The sequence below is a fragment of the Gossypium hirsutum genome, chromosome A13 (genome assembly GCF_007990345.1).
Source record: "Gossypium hirsutum isolate 1008001.06 chromosome A13, Gossypium_hirsutum_v2.1, whole genome shotgun sequence".
NCBI lineage: Eukaryota > Viridiplantae > Streptophyta > Magnoliopsida > Malvales > Malvaceae > Gossypium > Gossypium hirsutum.
Window position 1 is genome coordinate 107,546,397 of NC_053436.1, and position 12,967 is coordinate 107,559,363.

Below are 12,967 nucleotides of genomic sequence, written 5' to 3' on the forward strand. Positions count from 1 at the left end.
ACGTAAACAAAAAAAAAAGGTGATGTAAAACGTTTAATTGATTTTTTAAAATTATTTTTAAATAATTTTAAAAAATTAATTAAACAATTATAAAATACATTAAAAATCTATTAAACTTCTTATATCAATAATTTTTTTAAAGTACATTGGGGTGTAAATGAGATATCAGTGTTCGTAAGTTATTAGAGTTTAATTTTTAAAAAAATTCTAATTTGATTTAATAATTATCGAGCTGAGCTCAAGCTTGAGCCATTGATTGAGTCAAATTCATGCTTAGTAATACTTGAATCAAATCGCTCGTGACCCTTATTGAGTTTTTCACAATTTTATATTATTAAATTACATTATTACTCTTAATATATATTATTAACTCTAAGCTTAATTATTGAGTCGAGTTTGAATATAAAAATTAGTAAACGAACTAAATCGAACTCGATTATATCTCGAAACGAACTCAAATTTAATAATAGATATTCGATCAAGCTTAAACTAAGTATCAAACTCGAGCTTGACAATATTTCAATTCAATTAAACTTGAATACACTCTTAAGCTACATCACAATTTTTTTTTGCTATCAACTTAAGGCATTTTTGGATGAGCGTTTACTTTTAGTGTAGTGTGCTTAGTTTTCTTTTTATTTCACACTATAATATTATTACGATATTTAATCTCACTGTCATTGTTGTTTGTAGTATTAAATTGTGGAAAAAAATATTGGAAGGCGTTAATTACTAATTTTAAGGGTTGAATTAATTTTAACTTTCAGTTAAAAACTCAATTATTTTATAATTTTATTTTTTAACATTTAACATTATTTTATATTATCTTTGAGAAAAAAAAATCCTAAAAACGACAAAATACAAACAAGAGAAATTAGAATAAGTGGGGGACAAAAAGAAAAAACAAAATTTGGCCTTTGGAGTTTGAAGACCAAAAGAAATAGAGATTTCTTGGTATCTTTAAAGTCTGTCATAGTGTCTTCAGTCTTCCCATCCGGTCGACGTCATCCTTGAAAAAAAAAAAGGTGAACTGCCTAAAACCCTAAAACCCCTTTTCGTTTTTGATCTCTCATTTTCCCCAATTCCTTCATTTCTTAGAATTTTTGTTTAATTTTTTTGCAGTTCAATCTACACTTCTTTGCAACCTATTGATCCTCGAAAACAGTTGACTTAAAGTTTCGTTATTGTTCCTTTTTTTGGGGTTCTTTTTTTTTTTATGATTTGCCATCTTAGGTTTTTGAATGAATACCATTATTTGGTTAGAGTTGAAGTTCCAGTCTTATGAAGGGTTTTGAAAGATATGTAATTTGGATTAGCTAGAAAAAAAAAGGGGTTTTCTCTTTGATTATTTTGTTGTAATGTACCTGTTTTTATTGGCAAGTTTTGATTTTGAGTTTAGTTAAACAACTTGGGCAGGTGCCTAGTTGTTTAAATCATATGTATCATGTATCGATGTAGTGAAACTGAATTACAAAGTGGAACTGGCTTTTGATTTTCGAATATAAATCTGGGTCTCTGTTCTTTGCAGGATCGGTGTTGCCTTCTGCTCGTGCAATAGGCGGGTTTGATTAGTGCCGCTTTTCTGTGGATTACTATGAGCTTCACCGGTCCTTCGGTTGGCCCTGGTTAGTTTATCTGCTTCTTTCCCTCTTGCTATGGTGATAAATAATTTCTAATATGAGAGCTGACTAGCAAGCTTGCGTTAAATATTTCGATTGTTTTTATGGCAATTGAAATGTAACACTTATAACTTAATGTGACAAATTTTAGGTGGTAGAACTGCTAGAAGGGCACTTGAGTTTGGAAGAACCTATGTGGTCAGGCCAAAAGGTAGGCACCAAGCTACCATAGTTTGGCTACATGGTCTTGGTGATAATGGTTCGAGGTATGATAAACTTTTCATTGCTTTCTAAGTTTCTTGTTTGTAGTTACTGGTTCTCTTTTGGTTGAACAAGTTTTAGATTATTTTCTCTATAGCCTCATTTGTTTAACTTTTCTTCTCCAAGGAAAAGGAGACAATTGATAGTTCAGGTTCCTCATAACTCGTTAATTTTTAATTTTTTGGATGGAGAAATATTATGTATATTATATGCATGTGGAGTTTATTTCTATTTGTTCCTTTCCCTTAACAGTTCAACAATCTTTCAAGGAAAATAGCAATTGCATGTGTTTTATTATTTTCCTTTTCATGATTTTGGTAATGGCAACTCCTTTCACTACTTCCACTTTCCCTACAAGCTATGTTTCTTGTGTGTTCCCTATCTTTGTGATCAATTGTTTCGGATATTAGACAAAAAATTGTTGATAGCTTTTCAAATATCTATTCATCCTTGTTTATATTTTTCATCTTGTTTGACAGCTGGTCCCAGCTCCTGGAGACGCTCCCTCTTCCAAATGTAAGGATGATTGACTGTAGCTGAAGATGTTTACGATAATATATTCTAATGATTAACCAATGGACTTAATTTTCTTGAATACATCATAATTTCCATGTTTGTGATGATCCATCCTATGGTGCACAGATTAAATGGATATGTCCAACTGCGCCTACTCAACCAATAAGCATATTTGGTGGCTTTCCATCAACTGCTTGTAAGTATATTCTTAAATTTATGTAAAGATGCAATCTCATATGATGGAAACTAAATGCATTAAATTTATTTTCTTAAACCTTTTGATGATGTTTCGTTGAATGCTAATCAAATTGTTGAATTTTAATGTGAAATACATCAGGGTTCAATGTCGGCGAGCTTTCAGAAGATGCTCCTGATGATATAGAGGGTTTGGATGCTGTTGCAGCACATGTTGCAAACTTGCTGGCAGCGGAGCCTGCTGACAGTATGTTCTCTATTGCTTCTTTTTTATTAGGTTTTATTATGCTAAATTTCTTTCAGGGGCATTATTTTCCCATTTCTCTTCCAAATATTTAGCTACCAATGCATTATTTTTGTATAATAGTGAGAATGCATGGGATATAAAGTTTTACATCGTAAGCTGCCAATCTTTTGTGTTTATAGTTTTTAAGTTTATTTCCTGTCATTTTTGGCTACTAAATGTGAATTTCTTTTTCTATTTTTGGTTAAGTAAGAATATGAGAAGCAGTGCTGGTTTTAAGAGTGGCAGAAAAGCTGCCTCTCGAGTTTGTAATGGCCTAAATAGCTGTTTTTAGTCTTCTCTTCTTATTTATGTTTCTATCTATCTTGACAATCATGGTTTCTTTGATAACTTTTTTTTTTCTGGGTTAAACCATCATTCCTGTTAATGTATGTAAAGAGTGACTGAACTTTTGGGGTCAGTTTAAATGCATGTAATTTTCTGTTGCTTGATTAGTTTTGCTTAAAACCAATGCAATGTTGCATTTACCTTGCTTTTCAGTTTTATCAATGGAAGTTTGTTTACTGTCATTGTTTTTGACATTGTTCTAATAGTTGTTTTTTCTGGTTACAGTTAAACTTGGTGTTGGAGGCTTCAGTATGGGTGCAGCTACCTCACTATACTCTGCAACCTGTTTTGCTCATGGAAAATACGGAAATGGAAACACATATCCTGCCAATTTGAGCGCAGTTGTAGGACTTAGCGGATGGCTTCCGTGTTCAAAGTTAGTTTCTTATACGAGCTTGACACACTCTCTCTCTTACCACCGTTTTGTCTGGTTTATTGTTATAATTTGTGTTCTTTTCCAGGACTTTGAAAAGCAAAATAGAAGGAAACAATGAAGCTGCAGGACGTGCTGAGTCCTTGCCAATTTTGCTATGCCATGGAAAAGGTATCTAGTATTTACCTGCACTATGTAAATTATCATGGATTGGTTATTCTGTTTGGACATGGTGTCAGATTGTTGGCTTTATCTTATCCTCTGGTACGGAACTGGTTGCCATGACAATTAGCACCATTATTTCGATTAGCAAGTAGTAACTGGTATTAAAAGATAGTACTGAATACTAGTTGAGGAATTTGTCCAGCCAAATGTTTAGTGTCAATCTGAGTTTAGCTTTCCATAACTAGAAAAGAAAATACATGTTCTACATTGGACAAGTATTAAAGGGGACTAATAGAAATTACTGGCGTAACATTTAAAATTACTGCTTTTTCTTAGGGATCATCGATGAGTTCTAATGATTAGTGGTCGTAGCAATGTATTTCACATTTAATTAGCGATTGTTGTTTTCTAAATTGTGTACTTTTGATGTTATGTGAAGGCCTATTAGGTTTATTAGGCTTGTCTTGAAGTAATCAAGGAATAAGTCGTTGCGTATTTTACATTGAGAACAAATAACTGACTGAAAGGTGCCTTTGTGTCCTCAATAGACTAATAAACCTGACTGAAGTGAACATCTCTTTTGATGTCTACATATCAATAGACTAATAAACCCAACTGAAGTGAACATCTCTTTTGCTGTTTACATATCTGGGCATGAAAGATCATTTTCCCCCGACATTTAAGTAAATATCGTCGTTAGTGAAGCCTAAGCTCATGTTTGGTGTACTTGGTGGCTGCCATCGTTGTTACCAAATTCAGTTGTACTCATATTTTAAGTGTAGTTTCATGATTGTCATCAAGGTTACCGATTATATTCATTAGGAAAACGTTATTCATATATTACATGTTTGGTTGCAGGTGATGATGTGGTTCCATATAAATTTGGTGAGAAATCGTCTCGGGCATTGACTTCAAAGGGATTTAAGGACATGACTTTCAAATCCTACAATGGGTATGTATCTTTCATGAGTCTAACAAAACACTTCATATTTCCTATGTACCAATCATTGACTTGAACCGAATACTTTGTTTGACAATTTAGGCTTGGTCACTATACAATCCCAGAGGAGATGGAAGAGGTATGTGCTTGGTTAACTTCAAAACTGGGGCTCAACGGTCGATCCACATAACGAATGTAATGCGGAAATGTTTATGCATTACTTGAAGCAAAGTTGTTCTGGTTGTGGGTGTCATACATGGTATTGTGATAATTTTGCATACCTTGTTGTAGTTGATGTTTTCTTAATTGGTTCCGGTTCTTTGCTGGTAACTCCAATGGAACATGAGAACATGTACCGATCCGAATCGTCAACTTGCGGTTTTGAATATTATTATTTTGAATGCAATTTGGATTGTAAATTTTATGTTTTGCCATTAGGTTTCTAGTGTTTTAACTATTATCCGAATCAAGTATCAGGATTCTAATCGATTTTTGATTTTTCGGATTCTAACCCTAAACCCTAGTTTTTTTTTTCTTTTGAAGTTTCATTTAATCACAAAAGATCATAATAAAAAAAAATTTAACAAACTATATTTCAAATGCCAAATTCTTCAGCCTAGTTAAAAAAAGTTGGATAAAGAAGAAAAAATGAAGATGATAAAAAATTGGGGACAAATATGTGAAAATATTAAACATACATTTAAATGAAAAAAAAAACGCCCCCAAGAATATAAGTTCATTGATCTTTTTAAGGCATTTCGGTCTTGCTATCACTTGGGGCTGCTTTAACAAAATTTATATCTATACTTCTATCTTTTGGAGACAGCAAGGGATTCTCCTGTTCGGTTTCGGCGATTACGCTGGGGGTGGCAGTCGACAGAGTTTCGGTTCCTTCTGGAAAAGAAAAGAGAGCAAATACAACTATCAAAATACGAGCATTTCATTGCAGTTAGTATTTTTTGAGTAAAAATCGGAAGCATACCAATTTGGTGGTATTCAGGCACCTTCTTCACTCTAGTTGCTTGAAGGCTTTCTGGGAGTAGGCAGCTGAATAAGGAACCTGTAGTTTTGACAAAGCATGAACTTAGTGATTTCCAATGGATGATGAAAAGCAGACAAAATGGTCGTTTAACAATGACAGTCGATACGTGCATACGTACATGCATATATTGCATACATATAATGCATATATGAACGGTTGGAAGGATCGACAAACCTAGCCGAGCGAGTCGGTTCACCCATCTGGGGATGTGTTTGCCGGTTAGTTTATAAACAATGTCATCTGAAAAGTGGTTGCAGTTCTTGGAGATGAGGTGATAGGTATTTCCATGATAGTCTGAAGCCAAGTTCTCGATGAACGCTCTGAAATCGGAGGACGACATGTTTATTATTCCCAACGAGATCGAACATCGATAGGAAAAACCAGGGCAGCACTTCGGTTCCACTTCAAAAACGCCACTGATTGAAAAATCATGAGCCCCGAACCCGTACTCTTTACCATGAACTGTTGATACACATATTCAAACACAGATACTTTCAGTTTCCTAATTGAAAAAGAAGATCATAAACACATGAAGCAAATTTCATTTCGTATTTCCGAAAATGTTGAATCGAAACGAAACGAATGGCAATGATGCATTAGCAATTAATTTCTACTTCAAGCATTCATTTTCCTTGAGATTTGCTAGATTTCAATCCCTCCAAAACTAACCAGAAATGCCTAATTTAAAGAATACATACTTCTTTCACCAAAAAAAAAAAAAAAAAAAAAAAGAATACATACTTCATTAACATATAGAACCCTAAGTTAAAAAGATTTTCAACAATTAAAGTACAAATGCATGCCATCATTTTCTTCATAATTCAAATTATATTTTTCTATTTTCTCCCTAAATAAAACGTCATTTTTAGACCCCGCCAAGTAAATATCAAATTTCAGCTACAAAAATGGGAGATGATCACGAAATCATTTACAAAGAAGTCAACCAACCCATAGCTATTTTCAATCATGGGAAACGAAATCCACCTTTTAGAACCAATAAATAGATGAAATAATCAAATACCCAAATCCCAAAAACATATGACACAACAAATTTTCCATCGCAGAAAAAATCCCAGAAAAATAAATTCAGAAATGGGCAGAAGGAAACCTTCAATGCCGGAATGGAAAATCCCAAAACCAATCCAATAAGAGTAATTGTTCATAGCAGTGAGATCATAGATATTCAAAACCAGCTTGGTTTCATTGTCATTGCTCTCATTATGGCTGGAATTTGAGACTTTCCCCTTCCCCATTTCTCTCTTTTTTTTTTTTTTTACTTTGAACTGAAACCCAAAATAAAAACGAAAAGGATTCCCCAAAATCCCCAGAAAATATTTCCCTTTTTCTCTACTAAGAAACCCTCAAATATTAATGTAAATCAAATTAAAAAAACCACTGTTGCTTCATTAATGAATCTAATAATTGCTGGTAATTATAGTGTTCATAAACATGAGTTAGATATGGGTTTTGTTATAGTACCTGTTAAATCACGAAAAGGATTCTCTCAAATTGGGTTTTGTTTTACTGTTAAAATCATTCAAATTATATCTGTCAATTAGCATCTTACTGTTGCGTTCGTTCATTGCGCCTGTTATGTTCTTGTTGATTTGATTTTGTTTTAAGAATTGAATCCAATAAAAACTAATATTTATAGTTTAGCCCTCCTAGAAATTATAAAATTTTGGCCACATGAAAACTCCCATAAATGGTAAATTTATAGTTTAACCCCTCTAAAAATTAAAAAAATTTAAGTTAATATAATTGTAAAATTACATTTTAATTCTTTCAAAAACTTATATTTTATCTTTAACCCTAAACAACATTTAGCTTTGTACTTGTACTTAGTTTTATGGAAAGAGAGGATAAAGAATGTTCATAGATCAAATTCAAAATTTAATATCAACGGGAACTTCATTTTAGTGAAGACTTTTGTCATTATATTGCCAGCTCGATAAATTAGTACTTGTATTTAAATTTAAATGTACACTTGGCAAGGAAAGGTAAGGTTATATCCAAAGTTGAAAAGCAACGGCTATTGTGAAGTATATAATTGAAGGGGCTATTTCTCTTTCTGCAAAAACGGTAACAAAGCAAAGAGTGGCTCAACTTCAAAGGTTTTTTCTTCCCATGAGGAATCTTCAGTATGTATGGTAAGTAGATGGTGATTAGGATTCTTCCTTATCCAACCCATTGCTGACAATCCAAGCATTTATATTTAGGAGAAAAAATTGTATAAAATAAGAATATTATTTTTTTTCAATAATTTTATACCATATTAAATTATTAATAACTTTATCTTGAATCATATGTATGTATATATATAATATAGAAACGACTATATGATACTGTGTTTCCACTTCATAACAGATTTGGAGTTGAAATTTTGCTTGCCATGTAAGCAAATAGGGACTACATAAGTCATAGTCATAAGGTCGTCCCATGCACATTAAGGTTCATAAAATTTTATGTGTAAGGATTAAATTATTTTTTTATAATAAACAAAAACTTAATTTGCTTTTAAAGACTAAACATCTAGCAGTCGAATTTGGATAAGGTAAATTTTAAATCGGTTGGTTCAAATTATTATTTATTAATATAAATTTATTTTATTTAAATTAATTTAAATTACATTTTAATTTTTTTTAAAAAATTAAAAATATGGTGGATTGAAAATTTTGAAACAATAAAATTTAAATAAAATAAAAGAAATATAATAGGCTGTGATATAACCTGAAGTATCAACAGATCTAATTGCGAGTTCTCCATGACATGCTACGTTTGGGGGGGGTAGAGCTCATCAGCTTGGAAGTTTTTTGAGGTGCAATGGAACCAAAAATGAACTTCTACGTCGTGATTAGAAATGTTCATAGATTGGGCCAAGTTTAAGTATGATATTGACATACTTTATATTCGTTTAAGTCCAGCTCGACCTGTAATATAAGTTTAAAATTTTACCTAAACTGGCTCATATTTGCAAAATACTAACCAAAACTTATTTTAAGCTCGTCGATATTATTTTAATTTTTTTAAACAAATATTTATATTATATTATTTTAATATTTAATAATTTATACAATTTTTTATATAGTCATTTTAATATTATTTTAATAGTTACGTTAAAGTAGTATTATATATTTAGTATATATTTTTTTAATGTGTTCTAAGTTACATAATATATAAAAAATAACATAATATAAAGTATTATAAATTTAAAAATGGGCTGGGTCAAGCCAAGCTTGACTCATATTTTAAATGGGCCTAATTTTTTTTGTCAAAACCTATTTTTCGAGTATAATATTTTTATTAAAATCCTCTCAAATTTCAAGCAAACTTTCAAGCTTAGATGAATAACCCGACCTATGAATAGTTCTAATCATAATTTAACCTTGACAAATGCGAATATTGAATTCTTTATACAGGTAAAAATTAATGTAACTCATCACATTATATATGACATGTATTTATTTTTAAAATTATTGTGTTTATGAATAAGTATGGGATGTAGTATAAGATATATTAGAAAAATAAATTCAAACTCGACTACTGAAAGCTATTTGGAAGTGCAATGGAGACCAAGTTCAGTGTGCATATGCTTACTTTGATCGGATAACAAATAGGTGATAGCCCACCATAGTCGGTCCGCCGCAAACCATATTCCAAGTTAAGACATTGATTACCAGAACATTCCTTTCTTTTTTTTTTTCCTTGTCAGCCATGCTTGTTTGTCTTCCACCCCCACTCAGGCTATACCAGCAGGAGGTGAGGCCAAAAAAAAATAAAAAATAAAAAAAATCCAAAATTTCAAGTTGACATTAAAAAAAAAAATTGAAGGTTAAGGGTTTAAATTGGTGGGTATTTTATTTAAAGGTTTAATTAATTTTATTGAAAAAATTTTAAGGGATTCCTAAATCCTTTAAGAAAAAAATTGAGTTTCAAAATTAGATGGTTTAATTAAAATTTTCAAAATGATTAAAATGCACTTATTTATATATAGCTAATTTTTATATATTTTAATTATAGTTTTTTTACTATTTTAAAATTTTATAACATACTACTTTTACTCATATTTGCTATTTAAGTGAAAATTAATTAATAGTGATTAGAAAATAATTTATTTTGAAAAAGATAAAAATAAGTAAGAAATAATAAAAAATAAATAGGGATAAATATTAAAATTGTACATAAACTTTGATGCATTTTACAATATTATACATTAATTTTAATTTGGTTCATTTGTATACATCAAATTTTAATTTTGATTCAATTTTCTCATTTCACTAATTTCATTATTTTTGTGGTGCAGTTTTTGTTAATTCATATGTAGATTGCTTATATGACATTTTAGTAGGTTAATAAATAAATAAATAAATTTAAATTATTTTTAACTAGATTAAAAAAATTAGGGTAAATGAGAAATCTATTTTTCGAGTGTGTTTATTTTTTTAATTTAGGTGGAAACAATTTAAATTTACTCATTTGTTTTTAATCTAGTAAAATGTCATAACTATTAAGTTTAATTTTTATATATTAATTAACAAGCATTTATAAATAATTTACAGATGATTTAACAAAAAATTGTGCCACGTAAATAACAGGGTTAGGTGAAATGTGAAAATTGAATCAAAATTAAAGTTTAATGTATACAAATATACTAAATTAAAATTGATGTATAGCATTACACATTGTATTAAAATTCATATATAATTTTAGTATTTATCTAAAATAAATAACTATAGGTAAGGTTTTTTTTTCTTGAAAGATAATTTCATTAATTCATCCCATAAATGGAATCATACAATTCAGAGAGAAAAAAATAGCAAACACGCGTCGTAAATGGTGAAGGACAAGCTCTATCAACACAACAAATGTTTTAGCCTCAGTATCAATAGAACATTATGACACATTGACAATTGGCTTTGTCACAACTCAAGCACGACATATCTGAAGTGATTGCAAACATTTAATACGATAATAAAATCAACCCCAGATGGTCCAAAACGGCAAGTAAAAATTGACAAAAGAATCGAGCATTCACTAAACTAAAGAGGACGATAACAAAATCATCCCTAAAATCACTTGTAAAACTAAAATTACATGCATAAGCAAGAATAAAAAAACATGCTACAAAAGCAGACAAAAATTTCTAAAACTGAAGACTTATTAAACAATGTAAAAACAAACAAAAAACATATGAAACTTAAGACAACACGGATTCAAATCGACAGTGAAATCATTTATTATTCTGAAATACTCTCAAACCAGAAACAAATTAAGAAATTGACGAAGAGCTACCCACTTTTCAAGAAAAACTACTGGTGGCCGGTGGAGTTTTAGCGAACAACAGGTATCGTCATTTGTCCATCACAGCTTATGAAGACAACAAAGATACCCACAAAATAAATCTGCAAACTGAAAAGAGAGAAGATATGTATAGTGAATGAGAAGAAAAAAAAAGTTTTGATGGGAGAGGAAAAAGGCGGGCCATAACCAACCTAGAGATTAACCATAAGTAAAAAATTTAAATGAGTGAAAAAGGGAAATGGATAAATGATAAATATATTGGATTTAGGAGAAAAAATTAAATTATTAATACAAGCTTCTAAATAAATAATGTTTATTTTATAGTTTGGTTATTTTTTTTTTGTATTTTTCTAGTGGAATTATTGCCTCAAGTGACACCAAACTTATTTAGAAGTTTTGTGTTTTCATAAACGATAGTTTAGATATATTAATTTTATAAATATTTTCTATATATTTTAATTACATTTTTTTAAAATTTTACTAGCTTTTATAATATATGATAGAAATTTTTTAGCACATGTGTATATGTGTGGAACCCGTGTATTTAGAATATAAATATGTGTTTAAAAATGACATATAATAAATAATGAAATGTATGATTTGAAACTAATTAATAATAACACGTGAAATATGTACGGTATTAAAGTAAATAATTAAATTAAATTGTAATTAAAATAAAATTTAAACATATAAATACATCATATTAGAAATATTAAATTAATACAATTGTTTATCATAGTTGTCATCAATCCTAAGTTGATATCGAGTTAATTTATCCGACTCAATCAATAACATTATTAATATTAGAAATTCTATCACATGCATATGTATGTGGAAACCATATACTTAAAACACAAATGTTAGTTTAAAAATAATATATAATAAATAATAAAATGTACGGTTTGAAACTAATTAATAGTAACGTATGAAATATATATGATACTAAAAATAAAAAATAAATTAAATTGTGAGTAAAATAAAATTTAAACACGTAAGTACATCATATTAAGAATATTAAATGCGCGACAATTGTTTATAATGATGTTGTCATCAATCTTGAGTTAATGTCGAGTTGGTTTGTGACACCAACTCAATTAACAACATCATCAATATAATCAATTGATAGAGATAATAAAGTATGTATAATACAATTAAAATGTAAATTGTATATTAAAAAAAGCTTCGATTTGATAGTAAAGTTAATGTTCTATTGATGTAAATAACATGGATGCAAATCCAACTCATGCAAAGATCTTTTAAAAATAAAAAAAATCAAAATATCTTTGCATAATATGACTTATTATAGTTACAAGCAAATATTTTTATAATTTCTTTAATTAAATTGGTGCCCGATTGATTCGTAACGAGGGACTGATAATAGTATAGATTTGACTTAATTTTATAAAATTAATATAATATAAAATATTTTATAAAATTTTTGGGATTGCTTATAAGAACAAAAATGGACAAAATATTTTCAAGGTTGGAGTTAAAGTTGAAAGCCTGAAGGCAGGGCTAAGCAAAGAAATTGATTCGAACTAGTGTTTGCTTTAGTTTTCGTTTGATTTTATTAAATTTAGTTATGTTATTACTTAAATTTATTTTTCAATTCATAAAATAAATAAAAAGTATCTGAATTAAATCAAACTCTTTTTTTATTTAATTTATAATTTATTATTTTTACAATATAAAATAAATATAATATATATTTAAATTAGTAAAAATAACTCTAATATGTATATAATTTTTTTAAATCAATTAAATCAATCAATCCAATTCTAATCAAAGAAATTCAATTTGGTTAAAAATTTAAGGGTAAACTGTACTCAAGGTCACTAAATTATTAGTAAATTTATGTTTTGACCACTCAACTTCAAAAGAATACAAAACAGTTATGGAATTATTTGAAAGTTTTCGTTTAAGT

At 29.3% G+C, this 12,967-nt stretch overlaps 2 protein-coding genes across 4 annotated transcripts; one reads left to right on the forward strand and one right to left on the reverse strand.

Annotated features, from left to right (window-relative positions):
* The first annotated feature begins 879 nt into the window (after nucleotides 1-879).
* Nucleotides 880-5,119, forward strand: LOC107938811 (acyl-protein thioesterase 2). 3 transcript variants are annotated; one of them, XM_016872053.2, is made up of 11 exons: nucleotides 918-1,025; nucleotides 1,123-1,175; nucleotides 1,529-1,625; nucleotides 1,771-1,885; nucleotides 2,360-2,396; nucleotides 2,523-2,592; nucleotides 2,734-2,838; nucleotides 3,448-3,598; nucleotides 3,684-3,766; nucleotides 4,619-4,712; nucleotides 4,803-5,119. In XM_016872053.2, the coding sequence occupies exons 3-11, from the start codon at nucleotides 1,595-1,597 to the stop codon at nucleotides 4,888-4,890; spliced, it is 774 nt and encodes a 257-aa protein (XP_016727542.2). In that variant the 5' UTR covers nucleotides 918-1,025; nucleotides 1,123-1,175; nucleotides 1,529-1,594; the 3' UTR covers nucleotides 4,891-5,119. The 3 variants fall into 3 exon arrangements, with proteins under 3 accessions (XP_016727541.2, XP_016727542.2, XP_016727543.2); XM_016872052.2 differs by lacking the exon at nucleotides 1,123-1,175 and having other exon boundaries at nucleotides 880-1,025; XM_016872054.2 differs by lacking the exon at nucleotides 1,123-1,175 and having other exon boundaries at nucleotides 918-1,022; nucleotides 1,527-1,625.
* A 259-nt stretch (nucleotides 5,120-5,378) lies between these two features.
* Nucleotides 5,379-7,150, reverse strand: LOC107938812 (deSI-like protein At4g17486). Its single transcript, XM_016872056.2, has 4 exons — nucleotides 6,851-7,150; nucleotides 5,917-6,204; nucleotides 5,683-5,760; nucleotides 5,379-5,594 (listed from the first exon to the last, which is right to left on the reverse strand). The coding sequence occupies exons 1-4, from the start codon at nucleotides 6,993-6,995 to the stop codon at nucleotides 5,449-5,451; spliced, it is 657 nt and encodes a 218-aa protein (XP_016727545.1). The 5' UTR covers nucleotides 6,996-7,150; the 3' UTR covers nucleotides 5,379-5,448.
* Between the last annotated feature and the right edge of the window lie 5,817 nt (nucleotides 7,151-12,967).

Excerpts from the sequence above, each read along its gene's own strand:
- LOC107938811 (XM_016872052.2), top strand. The coding sequence starts at position 1,595 with ATGAGCTTCACCGGTCCTTCGGTTGGCCCTG. Across the intron at positions 2,397-2,522 it reads AGACGCTCCCTCTTCCAAAT|ATTAAATGGATATGTCCAAC; the intron begins GTAAGGATGATT and ends TATGGTGCACAG. Across the intron at positions 2,839-3,447 it reads GGCAGCGGAGCCTGCTGACA|TTAAACTTGGTGTTGGAGGC; the intron begins GTATGTTCTCTA and ends TTCTGGTTACAG.
- LOC107938812 (XM_016872056.2), bottom strand. The coding sequence starts at position 6,995 with ATGGGGAAGGGGAAAGTCTCAAATTCCAGCCATAATGAGAGCAATGAC. Across the intron at positions 6,205-6,850 it reads TTTCCATTCCGGCATTGAAG|TTCATGGTAAAGAGTACGGG; the intron begins GTTTCCTTCTGC and ends GTGTATCAACAG. Across the intron at positions 5,595-5,682 it reads GCCTGAATACCACCAAATTG|AAGGAACCGAAACTCTGTCG; the intron begins GTATGCTTCCGA and ends TTTCTTTTCCAG.